The sequence below is a fragment of the Glycine soja genome, chromosome 19 (assembly GCF_004193775.1).
Source record: "Glycine soja cultivar W05 chromosome 19, ASM419377v2, whole genome shotgun sequence".
Taxonomy (NCBI): domain Eukaryota; kingdom Viridiplantae; phylum Streptophyta; class Magnoliopsida; order Fabales; family Fabaceae; genus Glycine; species Glycine soja.
Window position 1 is genome coordinate 49320620 of NC_041020.1, and position 27851 is coordinate 49348470.

Consider the following 27851-nt stretch of genomic DNA (forward strand, 5'->3'; position numbering starts at 1 on the left):
AAAATAATCCAAAACACATGTTTGGAATCAAGTTGAGAATAGAAGAATCACATTTGAAATGTGAAAGCTATAATTATTATCTTCTGAAAATTACGTTCGCTTTTTTTTTTATATATATATATACTTTATCGGCTGAAAATTACATCCGCAACATGTAGTCAAACACACTATTAATCTTTTAGCAGCTGAGTTAAGACTATTTAGCAGGCATTAAAGGTCGTCATAAAAAGATTGGAGCTTTTACTAGCATTAGTAAAAGTTCCAAAGGATCCCGAACCTGCAGGGTTCATACGAATTTATATTCGTAGCCGTACCAACATATTATCCTTTCTAATGCATACACAATGCTATATTTTTCTAGAAAATACACCATGTCTGAAAACTATCGTTGAATACCTTCCAGTGGTGCTGCTCTCTAGTAGAAACAAAACTACCACCTTGAGCACACACAACGAATGTGTTTTACTGTAAATTAAAGGACATCAGTTTTCAATGTATGAAATTCATATACATAGTTACCATAATCAAACAAAACTATATTCAAATTCTACTTTAGCAAAACCAAACAAAAACGGGTAAAACAAGGGTCTTGCATCTTCATCTTTGAAAACCGTTATATGCAGCTTGTTGTGACTGTATCAGGCTGCAATTCTGAATTCTTCTACGAAAAGACTAAAGAGAAAGTAATCAGAAGAGTAATATTTTTCAGTGTTTTGATAACACAGCAACCTCTAGGCATGTACAGTACACCACTGAAACTGTAAGAGAAATGAAGGTCCTACTAATACTATGGCTATTCAAAACAGAACAAAGAAGCTAAAAGCTTAGGGTCCGTTTACTTTGACAAAATGTTTTTGGTTTTTACTTTTAATTATACCTTGTTTTCAATCTATTTCCTGTTTTCAAAGATTTGAATAGAAACTAGTGAAAACAACTTTTAGATTGAAAACAAGATTGTAATTAAAAGTGAACACAGAAAATAAAACAGACCCTTAATTTTCATCATATCCAGATCAAAAACAGAATGGAAAAGACCAAGTGCCTCTAGATTGAAAAACGACAAGTTTTCCCTTGTTCCATGTTGTCATGACACCGACACCGAGGAAGTGTGTGGCCAAGCTGGTAGAAAGTAAGGAACTACTTTGCTAGATTCCCATGAAATGGTTCCTCCACGACCCTGATAATTGACAATTTCCACCGTTTTGGTCTCCAAATCACACAGCAAAATATTCCACCCCGACCTAATGAAGATAGAAGTAGAATTCTGAGGAAGGAATGACAATATCTGGGTTTCTTTAGAATGTGTGCTTAAAGACGGCATCTGCTTCCATAATACTTTAAAGTTTAATCTCCACCTCAGAATCCACTTGTACTTCAGATGAGTGCAGTTGCAGTAAATAGATGAGTTGGCTCCTGATTCCTTCTCAAGTATCCATATCTCCAGGCCCAAATTATTGCTCTGGCCATACTGCAAAAGCCCATCAGATGACTCCCCAAGAACAGATTCCTCATGCTCATGTGTTAACACACCTGTTGGTAGTTTAATCAAGGCTATATACCTGTCTCCAAGACGAGGATCATAAATGGCAAGTTTTCCCCACATTGCAAACCAGTGTACAACCCCTCCAACCACCATAGCTGCCGTCCTTGGGCACAATGCAAAAGTTGTGGAGCACATCAGAGTGGATTGCTTCCATTGTCTAGTTTTTGATGAATAAGTCTCAATTGAGACAGTGTTGCGTTCCTTAAGTTTGCATTCACATCTTGCACGGATCACCTTGTAGCATATGTCACTATCAAGATATTCCTCAACAATCAATGCCATGCACAGAACTTTATAGAACTGCTGAGGTTCTGGGAGTTCATACTTTTGCTTGGTCACAGTATTGTACACATAATATGTCTTTGGATGGAAACCAGAAAGAATAATTCCTTTGGAACTATCAATGAAGTACCCAAGATGTTTGAGGATTCCAGAAAGTTTCAAATCATCACCATCTTTGCAAGTGGACAAGATTGGGAGCGCAGGCTCCCAACGAGGGCGACGATAGCCATCACGAGGTCTTCCAAGATATAAAAAGTTGCAAACAAAAAAACCCAAAAGTCGAAAACTTTGTCCCCATTGCCTCAAGTAGCATTGACGAAATGAAGGACTGCATATCACACGCAACCATATTTTTGATACGATAATTAATTTGGAGATAGTTGGTGGTGGTATTCGAAGTAGGATCTCATGCAAGATGTCATCACAGTTAAGTGCAGAGGGATAAACACTATTACGTTTCATCCTCTCAGTTTCTGTCAGGCCAGTTATATCCTGCTAAGCACAAACTAACAACATCTTAAGAAGAGCCAAAAAGAAGTACAGACAACTCTTAACTGATAATTGTTGATAAATATTTGTGTTTTAATTTAAAATTTATAAATATATTAATTCTATTTTATAAAATAAAATATTTATTTTAGATTTTCTTAAGATTTTGTTTTAATGAGTCAAACTAGTTTGTTATATTTGTTGTGACAAGTGTAGGTTGGTTTTCCAACGGTCATATTTCTAACGGTCATATTTTGTTGTTGCAAAATGTCTATATATTCTCTTTCCTCCTTTCTACAAAGATGACAGAGCTACAGCTACAGTCTCATCCCTTTCTCCCAAAGTTTTCTATTCCTTTTCTTATAAAATAATTTATTTCTTGAGAGTAAGAGCATTGATGTTCATAAGGTTTGGGGATCCTTTCGCTGCACACGATCGGAACCAACGGGTTGTCGTATCTTGGGAGAGGAGCGCAATCAGAATTTCTTACCCGTGCAGTGGGGGCGTTTTCTCTCTAAGGATAGCGTTTACGCGCTTCAACCCAGGCTATATCTTTCTTCCCTTAATTTTTTTTTCTTGTGCTTATTGTATGTTATAATGAATTATTCGTGCGTTGTCAATTAAATTTAATTTGCTACTGCTATTTCGTTTATTTAATTCAAGACTGTGCATCTTCTTCATATTTATTTTCCTTCATTTTTATTTTATTTTCCAAACAGTCTTAGAGAGAAAAATGTTTTAGAGAGAAAATGTTTTAGACTTTCTTCTTGCATAGTCTTTTCTACAGTAGCATGATGTTGTATCAAAATATCTATAATGGATATGATTGAGTTCCTTTTTAGTAAGTCTGAAAAATTAATGGATGAAGACACAATGTATTATGCTTTATTAAAAATGTTTTTATTATATTATTTAATTCCTGAAATTTTAAATTAGTATGAGATTGTTGAAAAATATTTTCTTTGTGAATTATATTTTTGTTTAAGATAAAATGCTTTTAGAATTAGTTTATGTGAAAAACTAAAAATATCTCACTACTTCCATTCCTGCCTTAGGAAGTTATCTTTTACTTGATCAAATGATCCTGTGAACACAGGTCTTTAAAATCAAGACATTTGTTGTTAGGTTTTTTAATTTTTATTGTTTAACGTTATTATTATTACTGTAAATATTTTGTTGTTACATGTTGACTGATTGTCTCTTTATATATAACTCATTGATAAAAATAAGTCTGTGAAAATATAACACATAAAAATAATAAAATAAACACTTTGGTGAAACTTTATATTTTGCATGTCGTATTCTTAAAAGAGTACATTATAAACAAAAAAAAATCTTTATGAGTTATGGAGAAAAAGAGAACCAAATCTGAAATATCTTAAAGTGTGGGGGTGTGTGGTAAATGTTAATATCCCTATTAATAAGAAAAGGAAAATTGAAAAAAAAAAATATTAATTATATTTTGTTGGATATTTTCTACATAATACTACTTATAGATTATTAGTTATTAATTCAGAAGTATCTGAAATTTCTAATGGTACTATTATGGAGTCTAGAGATGTGACTTTCTTTGAAAATATTTTTTTCTTGAAAAATAAATTATTAAATCTTTGTATGGTTTGAAACAAGCTCCAAAGCATTGACACAAAAGTTTGATTAAGTTATTCTTTTGTATGATTTTCAAATTAATGATAGTGATAAATGTGTGTATGTGAAACAATTTGATGATAATGGATGCGTCATTTTATGTTTGTATCTGGATGACATATTGATATTTGGTAGTAATATGTATTTCATAAATGATGTGAAGTTTTTCTTGTTTAGAAATTTTAATATGAAAGACCTTGGTTGTGTAGATGTGATTTTGGGTATTAAGCTTATAGAAAAAAAAATGATGGTATGATTTTTTATCCAATCTTATTATGTTGAAAAGCTATATATTAAAGAAGTTTAATTATTTTGATGTGAAACATGTTTCTACTCCTTATGACTCATCCATCAAGTTAAAGAAAAATTTGAGTAAAGGATTTTCTTCACATATTCTCAAAGTATCGGTTCTTTATTGCATTTGACAAACTTCTCTAGGCTTGTCTGATATTGCATATGCAGTTGGTAGATTGGAAAGTAATTGAGAGATTTAATGATACAAACTTGAAGTTCTTATTTTGATGAAATAAAATTGACAAGTGGTTATGTCTTTGCTTTAGATGGTTGTGTAGTATCATGAAAATCTACTAGACAAATTATTATTTCACATGAAAGCAAAAATTATTGCTTTAAATACTGCTACTAGTGAGACCGAATTTCTTAAAATATATTATGTGATTTGTCATTGTTGAATAAGTCTATACTTCCAATTCCAATGCATTGTGATAATCAAATTGTTATATCTAAAGGGACTAGCAAAATTTTAATGAAAAAAAGAAGACACTTAAGAGTGAGACATAAGTCTATAAGAAATTTGATTTCTCATGGTGTCATTTCTCTTGACTTTGTCAGGTCAGAAAATAATATTGTGGATCCGCTTACAAAAAGGTTGACATGTCAACAAGTACTTGAGTCGTCGAGGGGAATGGGATTAAAGACCATTATTTAGTTACAACAATGGACACCCGTCTCCGTGTGATTGGTGATCCCATGAATGGAGTTCAACGGGTAACAACGAAATTGTTTGTTGACTAAAGTACACCAAAATGAAATTTGACGGAGCTGTTCCGTTTCTCATTCCTATGACGAGGTGTATTATAAATTGTGGCAATATTAAGGTTGAGGTATTTATATATGTGTATTTTTGATAAAAAAAACAAAATACCTCTTAATGAATCCGATGACAATTATTGTAGGGGTGAGGGTCACAACTCACTCTTTGAGGATTCACCTAGTGAGTGTGGTGGTGGGGCCGCCACTGTGAGATATGGGCTAATCTCTAAAGGACACTCACGAAACAAGATACAAGCGCAAGGCCGTGTAACGTGCTACCACTGATTAGAACCTAATTGAACGCCAATATTGTAGGGGTTGTGTACTAAAGTCCGGTTAAAGAATATGTAGTTCAAGACAATCAAGTCACTACATTTTTCTCGGATGGAAGTTCATAAACACTAGGTATAAGGCTCAAACCCGGAAGGTTCCTTATACCGAAATACAATATCACATGCTCTTTCTCTTATGTTTTTATACAAATTATCTTTTAGAAAATATATTTTAAAATTTTAAATTATGTGGGGGAATGTTGATAAATATTTGTGTTTTAATTTAAAATTTATAAATATATTAATTCTATTTTATAAAATAAAATATTTATTTTAGATTTTCTTAAGATTTTGTTTTAATGAGTCAAACTAGTTTGTTATATTTGTTGTGACAAGTGTAGGTTGGTTTTCCAACGGTCATATTTCTAACGGTCATATTTTGTTGTTGCAAAATGTCTATATATATTCTCTTTCCTCCTTTCTACAAAGATGACAGAGCTACAGCTACAGTCTCATCCCTTTCTCCCAAAGTTTTCTATTCCTTTTCTTATAAAATAATTTATTTCTTGAGAGTAAGAGCATTGATGTTCATAAGGTTTGGGGATCCTTTCGCTGCACACGATCGGAACCAACGGGTTGTCGTATCTTGGGAGAGGAGCGCAATCAGAATTTCTTACCCGTGCAGTGGGGGCGTTTTCTCTCTAAGGATAGCGTTTACGCGCTTCAACCCAGGCTATATCTTTCTTCCCTTAATTTTTTTTTCTTGTGCTTATTGTATGTTATAATGAATTATTCGTGCGTTGTCAATTAAATTTAATTTGCTACTGCTATTTCGTTTATTTAATTCAAGACTGTGCATCTTCTTCATATTTATTTTCCTTCATTTTTATTTTATTTTCCAACAATAATGAGATACATAAGTTCAGTCATTGATAATATAATAATAAATAAATAAGCCAACCCCATGTTCACCACTGGTCTAGATTTTGGAACTGTGATGACAAATTCAAACCCATTTATTCAGGGTTTCAGACATCAGAGGCAAAACTTGAATACAATGTCCATTTATATCTGATCAAGTATAAAACACGGTTTTCATATGAATTAACATCATAACTTTTTGTTTCATCGGGACAACCTGAATGTGGCTATATATCAGTTAAAAATAAAATATATTTCTAATTCATTCTATTTCACTTGGTTCTTCTACTTTTCTGAGGCTAGTAAGTAGTTATTAACACAATTTACAAGAGACCCAGTTCATAATCTAAAACGGATTGACAGAAGCTGATAAAAAAAAAAAAGATTTGAACAATAAATTCATCTCTTATACAAAAAAATAAAATCTAAAACGGAAACTGGAGGGTAAAGAATAATTGCATGCAAAGAATAACATTGACAGAAGCAGAAATGGAAATGGATTGACTCACTTTTAAAATTTGGGGCTTCAAAGGTGAGAGCTTGCGGTGCATGCTTGCTTGAGCTTGTCGAATATCGATCGATGAAGCCAAGAACGAGTGTTTGATTTTGATATTTAGAATCACCTTTAATTGGATGGGCTTTCACTGTGCTGTTATTGTGTTGGGTTAAATTGTGAAGGGGTATTGCTATTGACCCCAATGCCTTTTGCTATTGGTTCCTATAATCTCTCAAATTTCCAAGATTACCCCTCCTAAAAAAGTATTATGGCATCATGCTTCCCTTGCATAAAGGGGTGCATATTTTTTGCACAACTGAATCTTGATTTGTGCAAAAAATGTACACCCCCTTTTATGCAACAAAAACACGATGTTGTAATACTTTTCTAAGAGGGAAAAAACACACAACAAAATTATGATTATATTGTATAGGGGGAGTTAATACATGATAGTACTATGAAAGTGTGATTCTATTGTATAACGTGTACTACAAAAGTGTGATTTTATTGTATAACGTGTACAACGAAATCACACTTTCGTTTAGATTTTATTCCTAAAAAAATATATAACAAAATCACACTTTCGTTTAATTTTTTATTTTGGAGAAAAAAATGTTCAACGTAAGTGATTCTGTTTTACATTTTTTTTCTGGGAATTACACTTTCATTTAGTATTTTTTCTAGAATTTATAAAAGTTTACATATTGCATACAATTTCATATAAAAGTCTACTACGTATTGAATTTCATATCCATAAAAATAATGGAATACACACTCAATATTTGTCATGAACAAAATGTCTATTACATAGTTAAATAAATGTCTACTACATATTCCAATTCTTAGAAATATCTACTATATATTGAGATCCTCTAACTGGTTGAAATTGTATTGCGTTGAAAGCTTGTATGAGTTGATTGTAAGCCCTTTGCCATAAGCGGGCTTCTGATGTGTAGCAGCTTCTCCATTGTAAGCCCTTTGCCATAACTAGGTTGCGTTTGCATATCAATGTCTTCACCACCCACATTTTCATCATTATTATCTCTCATATCATCATTAGGCTCGACTCCACATAAAAGGTTGGGTTGGTAAAAAAATTGACTTTCATTATCCATATTTCTCCATCCAACTGGCATTCCAAACTCGTTAGATATAAACGTATTCCAATCCATTGGTCTACATAATAATACATGAAATATAGTTATTTGTAAAAAAATGCACAACAAAATTGGGATTCCGTTGTGCATCAACAATACCGAGAATAACAGAACTATGATTTCGTTGTGCGAAATTTCACAACAGAATCGTGATTCTGTTTGACCACGAAAATGGAAAAAAAATACCTGACAACATGAGTGCAAAGAGAGTGAAGAACGAGACAAAGGGAAAGAGAAAAGAAGAATGAATGAATGAAAAAAAGAGAGGAAAATGAAGATAGAAGAGTTGGGGAAGAGTGGGGTGGGATGGAGAAGGGTAATTTGTAATTTGCCCTTGACTGGTAGGGGTCAAGAGTAATTTTGTTGAGATTAATAATAACCCTCATTGTGGATCTATCTTGTAAGACTCACTTGACACGATGATATCAATAGTCGGTCCATTTACACTGTCATTTTGTTTAATCTTTACCTTCTCTCTCTCACACACACCTTTTAATATATATATATATATATATATATATATATATATATATATATATATATATATATATATATATATATATATATTTTAAAAATTAATTTTTGAAATATGAAAAAATATTGAGGTGGTGTGAAAAGCATTTTCCTTTTAATTACTCATACTACCATACCATATTATGTTTTTTTCTACTTTTGTATAAAAGAGTCACCTTTAAACAAAATGAGATTTTTTATTTATTGCTAATAGCAATAAATGCAAAATTTCATTTTGTTTTCTTTTGGTAAAGTAGAGAGGGACGCATGTATGTAGTGCTCTTACTTTATTTAAACAAATGAAAGAAAAAAGCATATATCTATAGGCAAGTAAATTAATGATTTTTACTACAAATGAAATTAATTTACTCGCATATATTCAACAAAAAATGATATCTACTACAAATACTTTTTTTTTATAACTTTCTAATTTACTACAAAATTATTTTCTGTATTACCCTTTAATTTTACCAAATTTTTAGTATCGGTATTTGTATTCTTTTTATGGGCCCAATGTCTCGATTCCCTCGTTCCAGCTACAATTCGCAGAATCTTAACCCAATTGGGCAATAGGATATTCCTTTTCATTTATCTTCCAACAATAAATAGATACTACACTACAAAATTATCATGTATCACTTTTATTTTTATCTATTTGTTTTTTTCTCAGTGGGTCCAATACTTTAGATTCAAATTCCAATTTTAGTAAAATAATAACTAATAAGGTAATAATATCCCCTAAAAAGAAAAGGTAATAATATATTCCATCAGTAATTTTAATAGGTTGTTAGAGCAAAATAATTGTATATTGTCAACTAATTATAACAATTCATGATTACATTATCCGACCATGTAAAAAAAATTATATTAATTATTAGTTTATTCTAATAAAATGTAAAATAATTATAAAAGTGTTATAAAATTGTAATATAGCAAGTGTTATATCTCACTTCGAAATCTATGTCCCCTTATAAATACAATTATTGTTGTAATCTCCGGATTGTCAACAAATCTAATCCCCTCTTTCCTAATTTTCTTCTTCTTCTAAGTGCTTTTGAAGAAGACCATGAGACTCTCAAGGTTGAAAACAATATCAGTTTGGTCCAAGATCAAGAAGTATTTGTTTGTGGGGATCTCGCTGCAGTTATTGGAGCCATGGCCAAATATAAGACCACAAGAAAAGAGGTAGCAAGAAACCTGAAGAAATGTGCACTCTAGGCAAGTCTGATGCTTGGCTTTAATTTCATCCATCTATGTTGTAAAACAAGGAAGAGGATATATCATTTCTGTTTTATTATAATCTCTTTCATCAATTCGACCAACCCCTCCGCTCTCCTTGGACATAGATAGATATGTTATGTTGTTTTCTCTTTCTGCTATATATGCTGCAGTGCAGCTGCATTTATTTTAACTTGTATGAAGTTCTTGTGTTTCACTTTTTTCTCTTCTTGCTTCTTGTTCAATATGAAATAGAACAATAATATTAAGCTACTACTGCTTTCTGTTAATTAATTAAACAAAAACATGCTGGATTCATCATTCATATATATATATATATAGGCTCATAGTTGGGGGTGAGAGCATAATTTTCGACGGGGTTCATCTTACTTAATTACCAACTAGCTAGGTTGTGTGGTATTAAAATTATCTATCCTCACAAAATGCTAGCTAGCATTTTCATGAAAAATTGGCAATAAATACTAAATAGCTGGGTTGCCAACAAAAACAAATCGGTTTCATAGGAGAGTTGGTAATTAATTAACAGACATGTTTGCGATGAAAATGATGGGGATTCATTCAGCTCATTTATTTATTCAGTGATTATGGATAAAGATTATTTTTGGCTTGTTGGTTGTCCTATAGTCCCCCTAAATTCTGTGTCGTTGATCACTATATATATAGCATAGAGGTCTTTTTCAGGTGTAAAGGCAAAACAGTTTGGCTTAATTGTGTGCAAAGCAGTTTGGTCTATTTGGTTTGGTTGTCTTGGAGATATAAAAGTGAGGTGTTAGGCTCGATCGGTTCGCTATTATTAGCGATAATATAATTTCCCTTTCTGGTTGGTGTAAGAGTCCACTTGTATATATATGTAATCCTAAACAGTGAACAGGGATCATCTAATGATATACCTAAATGGCTTTAGTAATGAGTTAGAGTATATGTCTTGTACTCATCTAATAATATATATTTTCGGCTTTTGATAAAAAATAATAACTAAGCACGTGATCCACTCTTGCTATGTGTACCTGAAACAATTCAACCATGATAACCATCCACTTCCCTAATGATCTTTAGTTGTATTGTAGCTTATGCTATTGACGAGGCATGCATCAAACAATACTTCAAATTGTACTTGAATATATTAAATAAAATAATAATAATAATAATGTTGGATGTCTCGCTCATCTTAATGATAATGATATGGCCATATATAAATGAGAAGCGATCTTTGTGTGACCTCATCTCTTAGAATTATTTTTTGAAATTGAATTAAGTATAGATTTAATTTTTAAAATGATATCAAGTTTATTTTGTTAATTTTTCTTGTGCCTATTAAATCACTCAGTATTAGACTACTTACAAATGTTCTGACCTACAAATTTAATTCACATTTGAGAGGTCTGACATGAGATGATGAAAATCTCACATCATCTAATAATGGATAAAATGTAAGTGAGAAATAAATTTCATTTTTAAAATGATTTTTATAGTTGAGTTAGATCAGATACTTACTTCAATTTGTGTTGTGATTGATGAATACCCGCTAGCATGCAATTTCAGTCCAGTGGCAGTGTTGACCACGTACAGGCATGCATGCATCTGCATATATATTTTGTTTCTCACGCTTCGAAGTTCAAAGGGCCATCAATTAATAACTTGCCGGAAAAAGTAAGTGTTGGATACTTATGGATAAAATTCATCAAATATATCTGCCTACAATTTACAGCTGCAGAAATTCAGAAGGGAACCAATTAATGTTCACCAACCTAAGCCAAGTAAATTAAGAACATTCGTTCGTGACATGATTATTTCGAAAACCTGTTGAATCTATTATCTATATTATTATATCAAATTAAAGAAGTTTAACAGCAAATCTGTAATAACAAACAAGTACGATTAATCATATTGAATTTTTGTCGCAGTTTGAAATTTCCAATGTGTATTAATTTCCTACATTATTAATAAATTATGTATTAACTTACACACACACACAAAAAAACTATGCATTAACTATTAACTATTAAATAATAAATTAATTAAGATTGGTCTAATTGATAATCGAACTCATCCAAGAACATATGGGTCCTTGAATTCAGCCACCCAATTGGAGAACTTTGTTGGTTTACAAGTATTTTTTTGAATCTAGGAGCATGCCACAGTCCTAATAAGTTTTAGAACTTAACTTATCTTAACATTTTTTATATATAAAAAAACAATATGTATTATTATACATGATACAATTGAGAGTACACTTGGGTTTCACTTTTTATTTTCTTTCAGCAACTATAATCGTACTTGAATAGTTTGTTTTTGCTTAATGAATCCTCCATAAGTGAATTTACCTCTTATATTATTAATTATGATTCACAATATGTTAGTTAGCTTAACCTGCTCAGTGAAGCGCCAATACACAAAGGGTACAACACAGTTTGTAATTTCTCTTTTCTTTGTTGGAATCAAATATAAATATTAGAGATTTATAATAACTCACACATGAAAAATATAAGATTGACATGAAAATAAAAAATAAAAATAAGATTGACATGATAATAAAAAATGAAAAAAAAATCATAAATTCAAATGTTCTTACACATTATTTAACTAACCGAGTTATACTCGCAGATAATTTTTACTAAATTATTATCTATAAATTTAATTGTTTTGATTGCCACACCTTATTACTTTAGGATAAGGATGCATGGTCTCGTCAACTCCTTCCTCCATTTGTCCACAATCTTTATTTTTCATTATCAAATGCGTCCCACACGAAGGAAAGTGATGCGCACCACAACAAAATGTGGTGTAAAGTTTAAACAGTACATTAACAAATTTCTATTGGTTTATGAGTCATCTATGGCCAAAACGACAAGCCAAACATGATAATTAACTTTGACAACTTCAATGACATTTAGCTAGCATACATGTTAAGTTTACTTAAGTAAGAAAGTATCTTTATGAAAAACTTAAAGGCATATATAGCTCGATTATGCATTTATGCATCACATTTAACCGATTCACCCAAGCAAAATTTGTCCTTGCAATTTTTTTAAAAAAAAATATTCACATAAATTGTGCATATTATTTTTACACTTACAGATATTCGTTGTGCGGATTATTTTTTGTTCGCAATTTTGTTATTTGCCATTCATTGTGTTGACTTCAAGTGGGAGTAGTGACAGTGATGAACCACTTAATTAAGAAGTCACGCTTGTACGATTTTCAACTTGTTAACTTCAACTATTAAGGGTTGTTGAAAAGATATTTAATATATAATAAATAAAAAATCTCTTTAGAAGTGCTTGTTACACTAAAATTTAATTATAGATATTTTCTATAAATTAGTCCACTATATGGTTTTCTAGTGCGAATTCCACTAGCAAGAAGGCTATGATAGGATCATAGGTAGTTGGCTTAGTACATGCCATGGTAAACCGCTATATATATATATATAAAAAATGTATTGAAAAGGTTGCTAGGATGTCAGGTGGTAACCACCGTGTAAATAGCGTATCATAATAATCTTAACCAAGGATTGTTTCCCAGTATGGTCTATTAAAAAAAGGTAGAAAGTTATAGAAGACGTGCATTAATAAACTATAATATGCTATCGATTTTCAGCTAGCTTATAACTTATAAATTGATAACTATAATTTCTTCTATTTTAATATTTACCATAATTATATTCTTCTTTATTTAGTCTCTTATCTTAATTGTTTTAACATTACGTTCTCTTCTCTCATGCCTCACTCATACTATCCCTATTTTTTAGGGTTTTTTTACGTATAATACTATTTACTTTAATTATTAATTTTAATAAAATATTTGTTCTTTAAAAATCTTAATAAGAATATAAAATTAGTAAAAAGATGTAAAATTATAATTACCTAAAAATATATATTTTTCTACAAAATAAAAATAAAATTTATAATATATGCATATATATGGTTAAATAGGCCCTTTTATATCATTTTTATAATCACCCATTACTTTAACAACTTATTTTTATAAACACTTCTAACTCAATAAGTTGGCTTATAAGTTTTTAGCTTTTGGCCAATAATTTATAAATTTTAAGTCGACTTATAAATTTTTTAACTTATCTTATATATGAGTTTTGTCAAATATAAACTTAGTGTAAAGATGGAACAAAATGAAATTGCATTTTTTATTTTGTTATTAATTAAAAAAAATTCATAACCTATGGAGTTATGAATAGGACTCTAAATAAGAAATGAAAGTCAGACATTAGTTTTAATTAAAACAAGTGTATTGAAATAGTTTGTTAGAAAATGATCTGAGTTGCACCGACTCGCAACCCTCATTAGTCATTGTCAACCCTTGTGCAGTGCCATCATAACAATAACTTATGTTTGACCTCCTGCACTTTATTAAATTAAGAGCAAATAATGCCGATTTACTTGTTTTAAAGATTTTTTTTAATCTCTAAAAAAAACTTTAAAAGAAAATCCAAAATAAACTAACTCACATCATTAAATGATAAATTAACAATTTACCCTCTAAAATATACTCGACAAAACTAATCATACTTTATGAACCATATTATGCATGTTTATGCCTTCAACCAAGTCAAATCAATGAGCTGTTTTGAGACACCATTATGTGTGATTTCAATAGAATAAGGTCATCTTCTGAAAGAATAACAATAATATTACAACAGAACCTCGGCAAAATACATTGTTAGAAGATAGACAAAAATTCATTAAATACATTTTCCACTAGAACAGCATTACATATGTAAGCTGAAAAGGGAAGAAAATATCGACCATAGTTTACATCACCACTCGCAATTGTCACAATCAAATCAACATAAGAAACATGAGCCACTATTTCGAGCATTTTCGCGCTCATCAAAGCCTTTGAGAAATGATCGGATAGCAAGATGTTCGGAAGCATATGTCATGAAAGAAGCCAATATTATGCCCCCAACAACCATCAAACCTAACCTGTTAAAAATAAAAATGAAAATTTAATTTCAAGAAAATATTTGATAACTGATCTTTTAATACCAAAACTACTTTGAATTAATGGTAAAATAATGGCTAAATCCACTTCAAAATTAGAGAAGGCACTTTAGGATGTTTCATTGACTTTCAAACACCACAAATAAGTGCTGGTACAGTGGTACTAGCAATGTGCCGTGATGATGTAGCGCAAAATGTCAAGACAAGAATTAAAGAATGACTGGGAGAACAAATATTCGAACGCAGCGAATTGCTGGTTCTTCTGATCAGACAAACTAGGTAAAAAGAAAAATTATATTTGATAATTTTGGGTTTATTTTTCACCTAAAGGATCTTCCATTCAAAGACCAAGGTTCAGCTTCTATGATACAAGCTTAAGACCTCTGAATTCTCATATTGCACCTCTTCTTAGGGAATTCAGATTACAAGTACTAATCTACAACTTCCTAGGCTCAACTTACTAAAAAGCAAGTTACACGAAACAACTCCATAAATGTGACCTTTGACACTAACTACTAACCCAAGCCCATTAAGAGTCATGGGGCCTTTCAAATATGAAACAAAGTCTTAAATGCATAGCATAAAGTTAACCTGAAATACTACCCATACACAGAAGCCACAAAAATTAACTAAAATATCTTGAAATTATAAAGATAGAGAAAATAGGTTATGCACTGACAATGTAAAACAGTTTTATATCGTCATTCAATCACAATTCGTCATGTATGGTGAGCTTGTTAACTTTTATGCTATACAATTTAAAAATCATATAAATAGTAATTTGTGATTGGATACCAACATAAGATTGTTTTATATTGTCAATGTATGACCATTAAACTCAAAGATAACCCAACTTTTAATTATAATTACTATTTGTTTACTGCTCCTATATCATGTGGATACAAACAAGTTATCAATGAAATAATTGCTAATTGGGCAGACATTGGACATTGGAGGTTCTTTTATGATGTGTTTGGATGAAAGGGTAAAAAATAGAGGAGAAAATACGAAAACAATACATTTTCTTTGGTTTGGTTGAAGAGAAAATGAACAAAAGAAAAAAGTTTACTTCTAGAAAAAAAACTTCAAAAATTTCTCATTTTCTCTCCAATTCAAAATTTTATTTCCTTCCTCATTTTCTTTCCTCTGAAACATAAAGAGGGTTATTGTTGAATTTTGACATTTCAAAATTTCCTAATAGTCAATGATTAAATAACAAAGACATGCCATTGGGAACAAAGATATAAGTTTCCCAATAAAGAAAAAAAAGTTTAGAAGTATTTTAACTAGACTTGCCATGATATATTAGAGCATAAATTACCTTAAAAACAAGGCAGTAATTCCAAAAAGACAAGGCAACGATGGAGCTGCAATGGCCAACAGGGCCATCCCTAAACCATAGTACCATGTAGCAACATCACAAGATGATATCTGTCGCTGATGACCTGTAAATACAGATAACATATAGATTCAATATATATAAAAAAAAGTATCTCAACATCACAATTAAATGAAAAACAACCACAAAAGAAGCTTTACTCTTGAGAACATACGTTTTTCGGAATCATAATCAGACCCAGGCTGTGACAAGGAAGATGCTACGCGTGATCCCACTATTTTTCCCCACTGATAAATCAAATGGATATAACCTCCAAATAATATAAAGAAAATTGTGAATGTCCATTCATACATCAAAAGCAATCCAGTCCATGGCATCACTTGCCGAGGAACAATCAAGAGAGCTAGTCCCAGAGACACCACTGCAACCACAAAACAGACACAGACAGAAATGCCACCCAAATATGCAGGAGCCTTGTTCTGAGCACCATTTAAGAGCTGCTAGACACCATAGAAACAAAAATTAGTATGTTGAAAATACATAAATCTAAGCATTAAGTGCATCCAACTAGAGGATATGCATTCTCTAGTTTGAAGCCATAACATGACCAGGTCATTTGATGATAGATAGTCATATAGACATAACTTCCTGTGCAGGAAAGAATGTGGGACTCAGTGTCAGGGATTTGGGGAAGCCACCCATGTAGGGCAGTGTGCTTGTCTTTCATCAAATGATTCCATCATGTGAGGTCATTGCATGGCAGGATCCAAATCCTCAACTAGAACACAGAATAGAAAACCAACCTGATGGACTGAATTGGTTGTTGATGTCGAAATACTATTATATGCAAGTGGTCCATTTGATCTAATCCTATAATAAAGGTGTCTGACTTGATCACATAGTGAGCTTCTGCAAAGTGTACTGAAGTACCCTTGATTCTGCAGAAAATACAATGTTATGAGACTTATATAAAGCTGTATTAGCTTAAAGCAAAGAGATTGGACAAGTATATCAATCCATGATAGCTGACCTTTGTAAATGAATGATAGCAGCAGAAGAGTAAAGCACAGAATGGTAGCAGAAACAGAAATTTCACAAGAAAACTGTCTTTAGAATTCTGGCCCCCTCCTGTTCCAGGAAGGGATTCATCAAGCTGCTCCCTTACATCCTAAACATATCACCAAGGTTCGAACAAACAAGTCAGTATACTTTTTGTAACAAGCTTCAACTGGGAAGATGGAGTTACTTAGACAAATGTGGTCTCTATAACTATGAGGATGAGAACATTTTTTATGATATTAATAGAAGACCAAAAAAAGGATAATGAGTTGCAAAAGTACCTGCCAGACATCAACAGGTTTCAAAAGCCAAGACGTCCACCAGTCCCAAGGCTTAAGGGGGCCCAGTGTATAGTGAATCACACGGAGTTCATTCTCATCTACCATCCACTGGATTGATCAGCACGAATAGTTTGAATGTTAGATAATAGAATCGAAAGATGCAATACAAATGAATGCTCAGAGACAAATATATATTTGGTATCCAGGGTGTTATACTATATCTTCTACATAATATTTGTTATGTAGGCTAGGTGCCCTATAATAGGGCATAATAAAACAAAATCTTAACAAGAATCTGAACTACTTATTTCTAAATGAAACAATTTCCACACACCTATCACAGTATCACTAATTTTAAAAATTAGCTAAACATTTCAGAATTGATTGAAAGCATAAGTTTCTACAGACCACACATGCCCAAAAACTAAACTTCTAACACTAACTAAAGGAAGATGAAAATGCTAAGATGATGACAAATATAAAGATTTCTCAAATCATCACCTTGACCCATTAATAAGCTCAGATTAACAAATGCTGATTCTAACTGCTGCATGTGTGTTTGGTTTTCCATTGGGAAAGAGCCTAATGTATGTTTGCCTGCAAGCAACTAGTGATTACTTTTTTTGTTTGCATGCTTGGGAATTTGTGCTAATGGAAAACCAAACACACTGAAACTACCACATTGCCAACAGTAATATAGGGTCACTTGAATGCCATAATTTATTCCAATGGTCACAAAGAAGACAGTACATGCAAAACAAATCACATCATAATTACTGAACAACATCACAATAATTAAACATCATATACATGAAAGTGTAGGACTCTTTCAGACAAGTTAATCATTGATTTGTAAAAGCAACATAACCCAGTATACAGTTCATCTCAACTGAACTCAAATGAGCAGATCCAGCATAATTAATCTAAAATGGGGAATATATCTCTTATGTCTCACTGGCTCTAATTACTTAAAAGGAAAGTACTATTCACTCATTATCTATATCATAGTACCTTGTTAGCAAGCATGTAAAGACCAACATCAGCATTATACAGTGTTGATAGTCGCTCCATTTCAGGAATGGGTCTGGAACTAAACATCTCTGGGCTCAAATTTGGCTCAAAAACATGTGCATTGGGAAATCCAGAGTAATATGAATTGAGAAATCCTTGATCGCCTGTCAAAGGGAGAAAGACAGATGAAGGCCATTGTTAAAAGCTATCGGGTTTAAATCAACATCTAGCATATATGGTCTTTAAAACAAAAAAATAAATAATACAAAATAAAATAAAATAAAAAAATCAAAATCAAAAGAACAAAAGTAATAGAATATAAAAGTACCCAAAATTTGTTTTTACCTCCAGTGTAAGATGCAGTAGTTTTTATTTTGCTCATCATGTCATTAAAAAGAGTTGCAGATGGCTCCACAACCATGACTCCCGAATTCAACCTCTCAGAATGCTTTAAATTAGCACAGAATTTCCCACACTTGAAAAGATCATCAATATTTTTAACCACAATAGTGTCCGCATCAAGGTAAACAACTGCACATTCACATTCAATGCATAAACAACCAATAAACCACACATTGTACCGCTTATAAGATAGAAAGCTGAAAACCTGAAACCTAAACTGTCTCCTCCAGTTTCACTTGATTTAAAAAGCAACTAACTGGAAATAAAAGGAAAATTTTAACCAAACAGCACAGAATAGTAAATACTCCCATTTCAATGGCGAGAATTTAATTAGAATATACAGATTTTTATATTATCATTCAATCACATATTGTTGTTATTGTTATGTATGGTAAGTTGTTGACTTTTATTATAGTTACTTTAAAAACTCTACTTGAAATCATTTTTTATTGATTGCTAGTGCAAAAGTCTTTATCCAGGGAGTGCATGAAAATTAAACTCACAACCTAAATGAGAATTATACGGTTCCATCCTTATTTCTACAACCAGATGATATATACACACCAAAGGCCAAAAGAAAAATGTTACCTTTCTTGTAGTCAGTCATGTTAAATATTTTGAGCTTTGTGTAGACACCCCAAAATCTCTTTGGACGCACTCGATTAGGATTAGCCAGTAAACTAATCATCTCCACTATCCACCCATCAGCCTTCACAAAATTCGAACAAAAATCCACCAAATATAGAGTTAAAATTACAAACTACACAAAACTCAGGTGTCAACAGATTCATGTCAAACAGAAAGTTAAAGTTCAAAATTTCAAATTTTGACGAAGACCCATTAAAGAGAAGATGATTATTACCCGGAGTAGGCTTTTGGCATAATCAGACACACCATCGGAGACCAACACGACCATGTCCTTGTTGGATCCAGTGTTCCGTATTGATTTGCCCAGAACTCGAACACCCAACAAGAATTCATCCCCGTACAAAAGAGTGACGTATGCCTCGTCCGTTTTCTTAGTCTTGGATCCCACACATCCTTCAAATTGAACACAAACTAAAACTATGCAAAATAGTATCGAACATAACCAATGTGTAACATCATTTGATTTCATTGTAACTCGATTCCGATTCGCCACCTTTTTTTTTTCGGTAGGACTCTGACTTGAATTTATAGTTGCGGATTAAATAATGGTTGGAAGTTGAATTGAATTTTCGAAGTTTTGTTTTCTCCGTCGTCTCTGACCAGAACTCTGGCGGTCTTCTCTGGCTGCGTGCTTGCGATTTGTGATCCACTGCAGTGAGTTCCACGGGAAAATGCTGCCTCCTCTCCACTGTCATTTTCGGGAATCCAAGAATAAATCGCAACAATTCTACAAAAGCCTCTTTTTTTTTTTCTTTTTTTTCTGTTCTTTAATATTTTGTTCAAAAATGAGGTATGGGACTTTTTTTTTTGAAAAATAAATTAAAAAAATAAAAAAAAATTGTTTTTAAACATTAAGTCCTTTTATATTTTTTACAACTAAACAAAAAAAGATTATAAGTATTTTTCATTTATACATTTTTACTCTTACCTAATGGTATGATAAGAAATCATTTTATGTATTGAAAATGTCCAAACGAGGTTAATAATTATTAAAATTAATAAATATTTTACATCATGTGATAGTGATTTAAAAAAACATCCAATCAAAATCTTGACAAGTTAGTTGAATTTAAGTGATACTTCCTCGTCTTAAATGTAAGAAAAAATCATTCACGCTAATTTAAAAATGTTAATTGATCATATTTAATTATATAAAAAAAATCTTAATTATTTTTTTTCCATTTATCTTTTATTAAAACTTAACATAAAAAAAGAAACATTATTGAAACTAAAACCTCCATTAAACAAATGATATTTTAGAGATAATAGGTATTAAATAAGTTCAAATGAGTTAAAATTTGTTTATATTTAAGATTTCAACAAAAGTATTTTTTTTTCTCTTATATTTAAGACAAGAGTAAATATACATTAAGGATTTCAACATTGAAGTTAGTTAATATAGGCATGATACGAGTAAAAGGTAAAAATAAGAGAGATACCTAAGACCTTATCTTGTTTAGTTGTTTATTTATATAATTCTTCATCTAAGATATGCTCACTTGTGATTGTGACAAGAAGAGATGGTAAGTTAAACAGGAATAACATTCCATCTCCCATGCAATTAACCGACCCCTTTGGACCTCTCCACAGAAAATTTAACAAAGACCGAAAGCAGATGTATCAACTCATCTATTTCAAAACGTATATCATACATAATGGGAGGACCTCCCTCTCATATACTGTAACCAATGCGGTTCTGTAATGGCTCTATCACCAAGATACTTGGCTGCAACCATCTAAACAAAATCGGAGTAAAACAGAAAAATTAGCCCTTTGGTAAGTGCATGGTACAGATCTGAAGTAGCATTAATTTAAAGATTTTTTCGCCCTAATTGCCAAGTTAACTGATCAGCAGCTGCCATAGCCCGAGATGCTGGACCAATGGAACCTTCGTACCTGTGAAACTAAAAGATGACTATACAGAGAGAGTAAAGTGCATTAATAGTCCATGATAAATATGCTGAATTTGAATTATATGCTTACAGAGCAACCAAGATATAAGCTGCTGTTTGTATAACAATTGCACCTTCACCGGCAGGCTTCGATGTGTTTATACACCTTGCACTAAACCAGTTCTCATGAATTGACGTGACCAAGTCTGCCATCCAAATTTCCATTAGTAAAGTATAAGGTAAACTACAATGCACCATGGCAGTAGATAAAGTTACACATAGGGTATACAATGTGTAATGACTCAAATGACATGCATTATCATCGCACATAGAATAACATGTATTTCCATCTATATCTGCAATCCACTCCAGGACATGGAAAATTTTCAAACTTTTACGCATATGCGAGTCTGTATGAACACACACCTTGTGTGCTATTTATGATCTCCTAAATCCCAAATGAAAAACAGCTATGCATTTTATTCACAGACAACCATATATATACTTAAGCAATAAGTATAATTCCTTCTTCTAAATCTCCTCAACTAACCTCTTAAACCTCTAAAAGATAGCAGCGTATAGTTCATAATTATATATATCGGACTAAACACAGTTTATTATCCCTCCAAGATTCTTAAATTCCTATTACCTAGACATGTGGGAGAATTCTTAAAATAGTATATTCCTTAGTTTCAGAAATTTCAAATGTCCTTGTAGTAGAGGGCATACAAAAAGAAGTTGAAAAACAGAAAGCTGCAAGTAATTATTTAGGCAAACTAAATACAGCTGAGTTTGAGCCTACACTGATTGGACCCAATAATGAAGAGCTCGGACTGGAGTTTATTTTGTTTGATGAAGTCCACAAAGTGACTCAATTCAATGGGATTAGCTCTTATCCCTTCTTGTTCAGCACTGTCAGCATCAAATAGCTCAATTGATAAATCCAATATTACTAGAAATGACAAAGAAAATTCCGAATATGCAATAAAAGTGCCACAACAAAGGCAGCATAAAGTTTACCAGGCAATTTGTGCAATTTTTCAGAAATAAATACTTAAACTTCTTCAACCACTGACGGTATTAAAACATATAAAGAGATTTTAAAAATAAAAAACAGAATAACTTACAATGTTACAGCTACTTTTGTGTTTAGATTAAAAACAATGTAACAATAACAATACAGCTTCTTCTTAACAGATTCGCTAAAAAGTAAAACTAAAATTCATAACAAGAATGAAACATGACAATCCTTCTTACATGGTAGATAACAATCGAGATGGTCCAGTCGGGTCATAATTAATTAGCAAAGCAGCTTTTAACGGATGACCTAGAAGATAGGAGGATCAGATAAATGTCACCAATCTGACAATGTTTCAAACAGTTTGTATGCATATCAGCGTGGCTTGAAAGCAAAATGTGGCTCACCAGAATAACCAATGTTTGTAGAAGCCCACTTATCCCAGGTTTTATGCACAAAAGCCCAATCCATTGCGTTGCGTCTGATAAGAAAAGGAATATAGTTTAGGGATTAGAGTAACCTTGTTTGCAGTTTAACTGGAACAAAACAGATAATTGATGATGTGACAGAGTATAATAATTTAATAAAAGCAGGAAAAGGGGGCTAGCGAGTGTTGACAGTCATAAATCTCAAATCAAAACCTGGATACAGAGAGTGGGAGTGAGTCGATTCTCGCCAATGGAGATTGGAGGAGCTGCCCTTAACCAGTTCAAGAACACAACACAGCGTTTGAGATTGAGTCTCAGGTGCCAGCGGCTTTATACTATTCTCTTCAAACTTTTCTTATAAATTCACCTGTTATCTTATAAAAAATATATATATATATATATATATATTTAATGTATTGAAAATATAAAATACATTCAATATTATATAAAAGAAGTAAGAAGTTATTATAGAAAACAATTGAAATTAATATTCATTGTACAGTTTAAAGTTTAAAATAATAAATATAAATATTCATTACCTTCTCTTTCATTTATTCTTTCATCCGGTTTAATTTTTTTTAAATGACTCTTAAATACCTAAATTATTTGTTCATTTCTAATCAAATCTCTAAACTATTTTTTCAATTAGGTCCTTAAATTTGTATTTATCTTTTAATTAGGTCATTTCATTCGACTGTTATAAAAAATTCAAACCCGATCGAGTTGATTTCTCACTTTGGTTCGACGGACTTTGACTTGGCCAAGCGATTCAATTTGTTTGCTTTAGTTACATTTTATTTCATTAAAAAAATTATGGAAGAGGTTCATAAAATAAAATATGCAAAAATGTTATTTTAAATAAATTTTAATCAATAAAAATATTAAAAAAATGTGCTAAAAAAAACACTCCTAATATTTCTCTAATTAAAATAAAGACAATAGTTGGTTGCATTCTCGTATTAAAATTAAAGCCTCACCTAACTTAGGGTCCGTTAATAGTTTGGACTAATAAACACTTGTGAAGTTGTGATCCTCAAAAAAATCCTATAAATAGTAGTTGGAATGTTGGGTCAGTTATTATTTTAGATTTCATTCTCTTTTTGCAGCACAAAATAATTGATTCCGTTTAACAAGGCAGATAGCAGAGTAACAGAGAAGAATTGATGAAACAAAGAGGAGGGACTAGTAACACTTTTCATCTCCTACCCAGTTGGCCTTTCCCTTTGGACCAATTGGCCCCTCCTCACCATAAAGCTCCGTAGGAAACAATTCAAACAAATTCACCAAAGAAAATCTAACAAACACAGGAAGCAGGTCTATCAACTTATCTATTTCAGAACGTGAGTCATACACAACTGTAGGACCCCACTCTCTCATGTACTGCAACCAACATGGTTCAGCAATTTCTCCCTCACCAAGATACTCGGCCGCAACAACCTTGTATCTGGTGCTGGAATCCACTGTCAGTTTACTTTTAGCTGCTTCATTCTTTGCTCCTATTCCAAGTGTGGATGATCCCTGAAGATAGCTCCCAGGATGAGGGAAACTTGCATGGCCATGCCTTGATGAATAAACAACTGGTTTGTTTCCTTCTATAAACTCCAAACCGAATGCATCTACCCATTCTCCTCCACTGTGCTGAGAAAAGAACACAGACCATAGTTCTCCTGTGAAGTTGCTCACGCGAAGCGTGAAGTGCTCCCAGTCACCCACATGTTCACCTATTTTGTTCATCTCAATGTTCACCAACCCCACTTGAAGTATGCCAGGTCCATTGAAGGGACAAAAAACCCACATAGCAATGTCAGTAAATGTTCCTCCCAGAGCTGGTTTTACATGAACATAAAGCTCTGCACTCTCTATGTCTCCCTTCTTTACATTATTTCTAGCATCATCATTAGTAGGCAAATCTATCCAATAAGCACCATCATTTGTTCCTCCACTTGGTAAGTTTGATCCCTGGTAATCTATTGCTTTACCCTTCTCACTGTCTCTTGAATACACAAGTGCTCCGTTTTTGAAAAACCATTGCACTGATGATGGCAAGTATATCTCATCAGGGTGGAAGTATACAGTGGGGCCATATTCATTGATGAGTGCATGAACTTGGTTTATGTTTGGCATGGCATGTAAGGTGGAGTCAAGATTCTTCAAGCAAGCAATATCTGCTATTTTTTCAGAGTTAGAATAGGTGCTGCAGAAGAATGTCCCAACTGATACACCTCTACCCCACATCCCTCTTTTACAAGGCCTTGTGTTCCAAACCTTGAATGAAATTCTTGAAAATTTTGAGCTCATGGATAGTAATAGATCACAAGTCTCGCATGTTTCCGTCAAATCGGCTCGTACACATCTGACTTCTTCAACTTCAGGTTCGTCTGGTTTGTTGGTAACTACTATGCCCATTGCTTTGTATCCTAATGGAGGATTTGGTAACCAAAAATAACCACATCCATCATGTGGTGAATCAGCACTCCATATCAAAGAGTAGTTAATTGGTTTTTTAAGAGCTGGAGATTCAAGTTCAGGTTCAGAACAAGTTTCACGAGCCACAAGAACATGCCCTCTCAATGGCTGGTCATTGGACTGGCAGTAGTGACCTAGGCAGAAAAAACCATCTGGAATCTCTAAAGGTTTGTAAAATACAAAGCCCTGTGATTTACCATGCGAACTTGGGCAGCTCCAAACTCTCTCAAACTTGCTTACTTTTAAAACTTCTAGTCTTCCAAGGCTTATTCTTCCACTAGCAAAACCATCACCTAACACCATATCATTCACAAGTTTAGATGAAGAATATAATTACGCCACAAACATTTGATGGCACTGCAATAGAAAGTCGAATACTAGTACATAATTAAAGAAATATTGAGAACTAGAATAGGCAAGTCATGTTGTACTTTGTTTTCCGTAACAAAAACCAGTTTTTTCAGCCATTTGTTGAGGCAAAGCAGTATGTAGAGCATTGATTAATGCTATGGCCACAATTTTACATCCAAGAAAAAGAAAATGGAGGAGTGGTTCTCTGCTTCTCTGAGTTGATTTGTGAGACAACATGCGAAATCAAGGACAACGACACAACATTTTTCTTTTTAAATTAGTTGGTAACTTGATAACCCCATTAAAACAACAAACCCAATTATTCCATCAGTTGTACCAGTCCAATCAGTCCCGGTGTATCACCCTCAGCTCCATAAGTTAATATCACGTTAAAGACACTCTGTGCGCTGCCTTCAGGTTAAAGGAAAGAACTGAAGATAAGCCAACTAATCATGTTTAACCCAAAAGTTAAGAAATCCAGTACCATCTATTATTTTATTTGCAAAGAAATAAATGTATCTTAAAATACTAGGCAAGATGACAAAATAAAAGAATGACATGTATTATGAATCTCTGTTCTAATTAATTTAATTCTATATGCTAATATGCAGTAAAATCTTCTCGTAAGTACCTCCAGACTATTATTACAACAAGAAGGATTATCCATGATTTTCAATCAAAAGATATAAAAGTAAGTTGGTTTTGTTATCTGTTTGGATTAATAACTTAGTTATTGGCAATTTTGGGTCATTTTTATAAACAAAATACTATTATGAGTCTCTTTCAAAACAAATTACTAGTATGGGTCTCTTTTAATTATTGAATGGTCAAAATTAATAGTTTGAGGGATAGATTTAAGGAAATCATGACATGTGACATGTTCTTTGAGACATGTTATGTTCTCTTTGAATCTGGTGGTTAAATATGTAATTTTAATCGGTGAATGGTAAATGGTAAAAAAAAACTCATATCAGTAAATTGTTTTCAAAAGATCAATATTGATATTTTGTTTATATAAATGACTCAAAATTGTCTATCACTCGATCGTCTTGCTTGCATAGATGAAGAGAGAGAGTCTGATAGCTGAATGCATAAGGAGAAAAAAGAACATGGTCTAATTCTATATGTACCACACCATCATCCTCTAAAAAGGAAAGACTCTGAAGCATAAACCAATGGAATAGCTGTTATAATCCAACAGATAAAGATAACGTATTTAGATATAAACGAATTCTAAGAAAAAGCACGCACCTTGTGGCCATTGTGGAAGAGGTGCTGGTAGAGAGAAGGGCTCTGGCTGAGAAGGGTAGGATTCAGGAACACTGTTCCACCAAAAACACTCACACCCAAACATCTCTAACACTGTCAGCACTCAGCAGAGAAAGAGGTAGAGAGATGGTTTATTCCTCAGAGTCCCTCCCCCTCTCCAAATCTCTCAATCAAGCGGTGGAGGAGAGAGAGAGAGAGAGAGAGAGAGAGAGAGAGAGAGAGAGAGAGAATGATTTTCCTTTCCTTTGGCTTCAAATGATGTTTTAATTTGTTGTTCAAAGGAAAACAACTTAAACAAGGCAAAGACGTGTACTACTCTCTTCCCTTTATAACTGCGTTGACTACAGAGATCCAAGAGAAGAGTATTGGAGACCGGAGAGAAGAAAAACATGCTCCATTTAATTTGCTTTCAGTCTTTTGTCTTGACGTAACCTTTATGCGCACGTTTCAAACCTCAACTACCCTTCTTCATTATATTTAATGTAAAATCAAATTAGTGTTATGCATTATACAAAAATGTATATATGTAGATGAAGTTAGTTCAATAAAAAAAATAATGTATGTTTTGATTCTTTTTTGTTAGAATATATTTAAGGGACGTTTGCCTCCGGAAAAAAAAAGTGATATTTTTCCTCCTAATACATGCAATTGTTTTTTTTCGGTGTATAAACAAACAACCAAAGTTTTTTCTTATTAGCTATATGAGATTGGTTTCATGAATAAAAAATATTATAATGTTCTGTTATAAATTATACTTATAAATAAACTATTGACTTTTCTTTAATGATTTCAATAATTTTTTAAATCATGATATAATCATATAAGATTATGTTAATGTTACATTCACACGAGATATAACAATTTATTTAATAAAAAAATCATATTTGTTTTTATTTGTGTAAAATTCTCTTAGATTAACAATTACCTAATATGAGTGAAATTGGTATGATTTAGTAGGTTGTGATCTAGGGAAAATAAAATTACAACCCCTACTTCTATCATTTTGACTGCTTTCCAGATGATTTAATCTCAACATTGGCTAAGTATTTTTCATGTATGATCAAATCACTTAAGGTGAATGTCTACCATAATTCCTATTATAAGTCCTACC

The 27851-nt window shown here is 32.3% G+C and overlaps 4 protein-coding genes across 9 annotated transcripts; all 4 read right to left on the reverse strand.

Moving 5' to 3' along the window:
* Positions 1 to 460: 460 nt before the first annotated feature.
* Positions 461 to 6824, reverse strand: LOC114398475 (F-box protein At5g03970-like). Of its 2 annotated transcripts, none has more exons than XM_028360676.1 (2): positions 6717 to 6824; positions 461 to 2317 (listed from the first exon to the last, which is right to left on the reverse strand). In XM_028360676.1, exons 1-2 carry the CDS (start codon positions 6756 to 6758, stop codon positions 1085 to 1087), a joined length of 1275 nt encoding a protein of 424 aa, XP_028216477.1. In that variant the 5' UTR covers positions 6759 to 6824; the 3' UTR covers positions 461 to 1084. The 2 variants fall into 2 exon arrangements, with proteins under 2 accessions (XP_028216477.1, XP_028216478.1); XM_028360677.1 differs by having other exon boundaries at positions 461 to 2331; positions 6717 to 6774.
* Positions 6825 to 14203: 7379 nt separating this feature from the next.
* Positions 14204 to 20010, reverse strand: LOC114400722 (inositol phosphorylceramide glucuronosyltransferase 1-like). Of its 2 annotated transcripts, none has more exons than XM_028363329.1 (10): positions 19531 to 20010; positions 19257 to 19377; positions 18612 to 18797; positions 18267 to 18430; positions 17256 to 17363; positions 16946 to 17083; positions 16719 to 16853; positions 16130 to 16415; positions 15898 to 16021; positions 14204 to 14558 (listed from the first exon to the last, which is right to left on the reverse strand). In XM_028363329.1, the coding sequence occupies exons 1-10, from the start codon at positions 19783 to 19785 to the stop codon at positions 14417 to 14419; spliced, it is 1659 nt and encodes a 552-aa protein (XP_028219130.1). In that variant the 5' UTR covers positions 19786 to 20010; the 3' UTR covers positions 14204 to 14416. The 2 variants fall into 2 exon arrangements, with proteins under 2 accessions (XP_028219130.1, XP_028219131.1); XM_028363330.1 differs by having other exon boundaries at positions 16130 to 16412; positions 19531 to 20009.
* Positions 20011 to 20910: 900 nt separating this feature from the next.
* LOC114399360 lies at positions 20911 to 23014 on the reverse strand. 2 transcript variants are annotated; one of them, XM_028361548.1, is made up of 6 exons: positions 22868 to 23014; positions 22634 to 22707; positions 22466 to 22535; positions 22011 to 22120; positions 21300 to 21414; positions 20911 to 21212 (listed from the first exon to the last, which is right to left on the reverse strand). In XM_028361548.1, the coding sequence occupies exons 2-6, from the start codon at positions 22695 to 22697 to the stop codon at positions 21128 to 21130; spliced, it is 444 nt and encodes a 147-aa protein (XP_028217349.1). In that variant the 5' UTR covers positions 22698 to 22707; positions 22868 to 23014; the 3' UTR covers positions 20911 to 21127. The 2 variants fall into 2 exon arrangements, with proteins under 2 accessions (XP_028217349.1, XP_028217350.1); XM_028361549.1 differs by having other exon boundaries at positions 20911 to 21220.
* A 693-nt stretch (positions 23015 to 23707) lies between these two features.
* Positions 23708 to 27011, reverse strand: LOC114400299. Of its 3 annotated transcripts, none has more exons than XM_028362688.1 (3): positions 26723 to 26837; positions 25552 to 25878; positions 23708 to 25413 (listed from the first exon to the last, which is right to left on the reverse strand). In XM_028362688.1, exons 2-3 carry the CDS (start codon positions 25706 to 25708, stop codon positions 23837 to 23839), a joined length of 1734 nt encoding a protein of 577 aa, XP_028218489.1. In that variant the 5' UTR covers positions 25709 to 25878; positions 26723 to 26837; the 3' UTR covers positions 23708 to 23836. The 3 variants fall into 3 exon arrangements, with proteins under 3 accessions (XP_028218489.1, XP_028218488.1, XP_028218490.1); XM_028362687.1 differs by having other exon boundaries at positions 25552 to 25882; positions 26723 to 26815; XM_028362689.1 differs by lacking the exon at positions 25552 to 25878 and having other exon boundaries at positions 26723 to 27011.
* Positions 27012 to 27851: the final 840 nt, after the last annotated feature.

What these genes read in the sequence shown, in the direction of transcription:
- LOC114400299 (XM_028362688.1), bottom strand. Translation starts at nt 25,708, where the DNA reads ATGTTGTCTCACAAATCAACTCAGAGAAGCAGAGAACCACTCCTCCAT. An exon ending in TTTTTGTTACGGAAAACAAA is followed by an intron (nt 25,414 to 25,551) that starts GTACAACATGAC and finishes ATATGGTGTTAG; the next exon opens with GTGATGGTTTTGCTAGTGGA.
- LOC114398475 (XM_028360676.1), bottom strand. Translation starts at nt 6,758, where the DNA reads ATGCACCGCAAGCTCTCACCTTTGAAGCCCCAAATTTTAAAA. An exon ending in TGAAGCCCCAAATTTTAAAA is followed by an intron (nt 2,318 to 6,716) that starts GTGAGTCAATCC and finishes TGTGCTTAGCAG; the next exon opens with GATATAACTGGCCTGACAGA.
- LOC114399360 (XM_028361548.1), bottom strand. Translation starts at nt 22,697, where the DNA reads ATGGATTGGGCTTTTGTGCATAAAACCTGGGATAAGTGGGCTTCTACA. An exon ending in TCTCGATTGTTATCTACCAT is followed by an intron (nt 22,121 to 22,465) that starts GTAAGAAGGATT and finishes TGATGCTGACAG; the next exon opens with TGCTGAACAAGAAGGGATAA. An exon ending in CATTATTGGGTCCAATCAGT is followed by an intron (nt 21,415 to 22,010) that starts GTAGGCTCAAAC and finishes TTTGGATGGCAG; the next exon opens with ACTTGGTCACGTCAATTCAT.
- LOC114400722 (XM_028363329.1), bottom strand. Translation starts at nt 19,785, where the DNA reads ATGAAATCAAATGATGTTACACATTGGTTATGTTCGATACTATTTTGC. An exon ending in ATGCCAAAAGCCTACTCCGG is followed by an intron (nt 19,378 to 19,530) that starts GTAATAATCATC and finishes AATTTTGTGAAG; the next exon opens with GCTGATGGGTGGATAGTGGA. An exon ending in ATTACTGCCTTGTTTTTAAG is followed by an intron (nt 14,559 to 15,897) that starts GTAATTTATGCT and finishes TATTTTTAACAG; the next exon opens with GTTAGGTTTGATGGTTGTTG.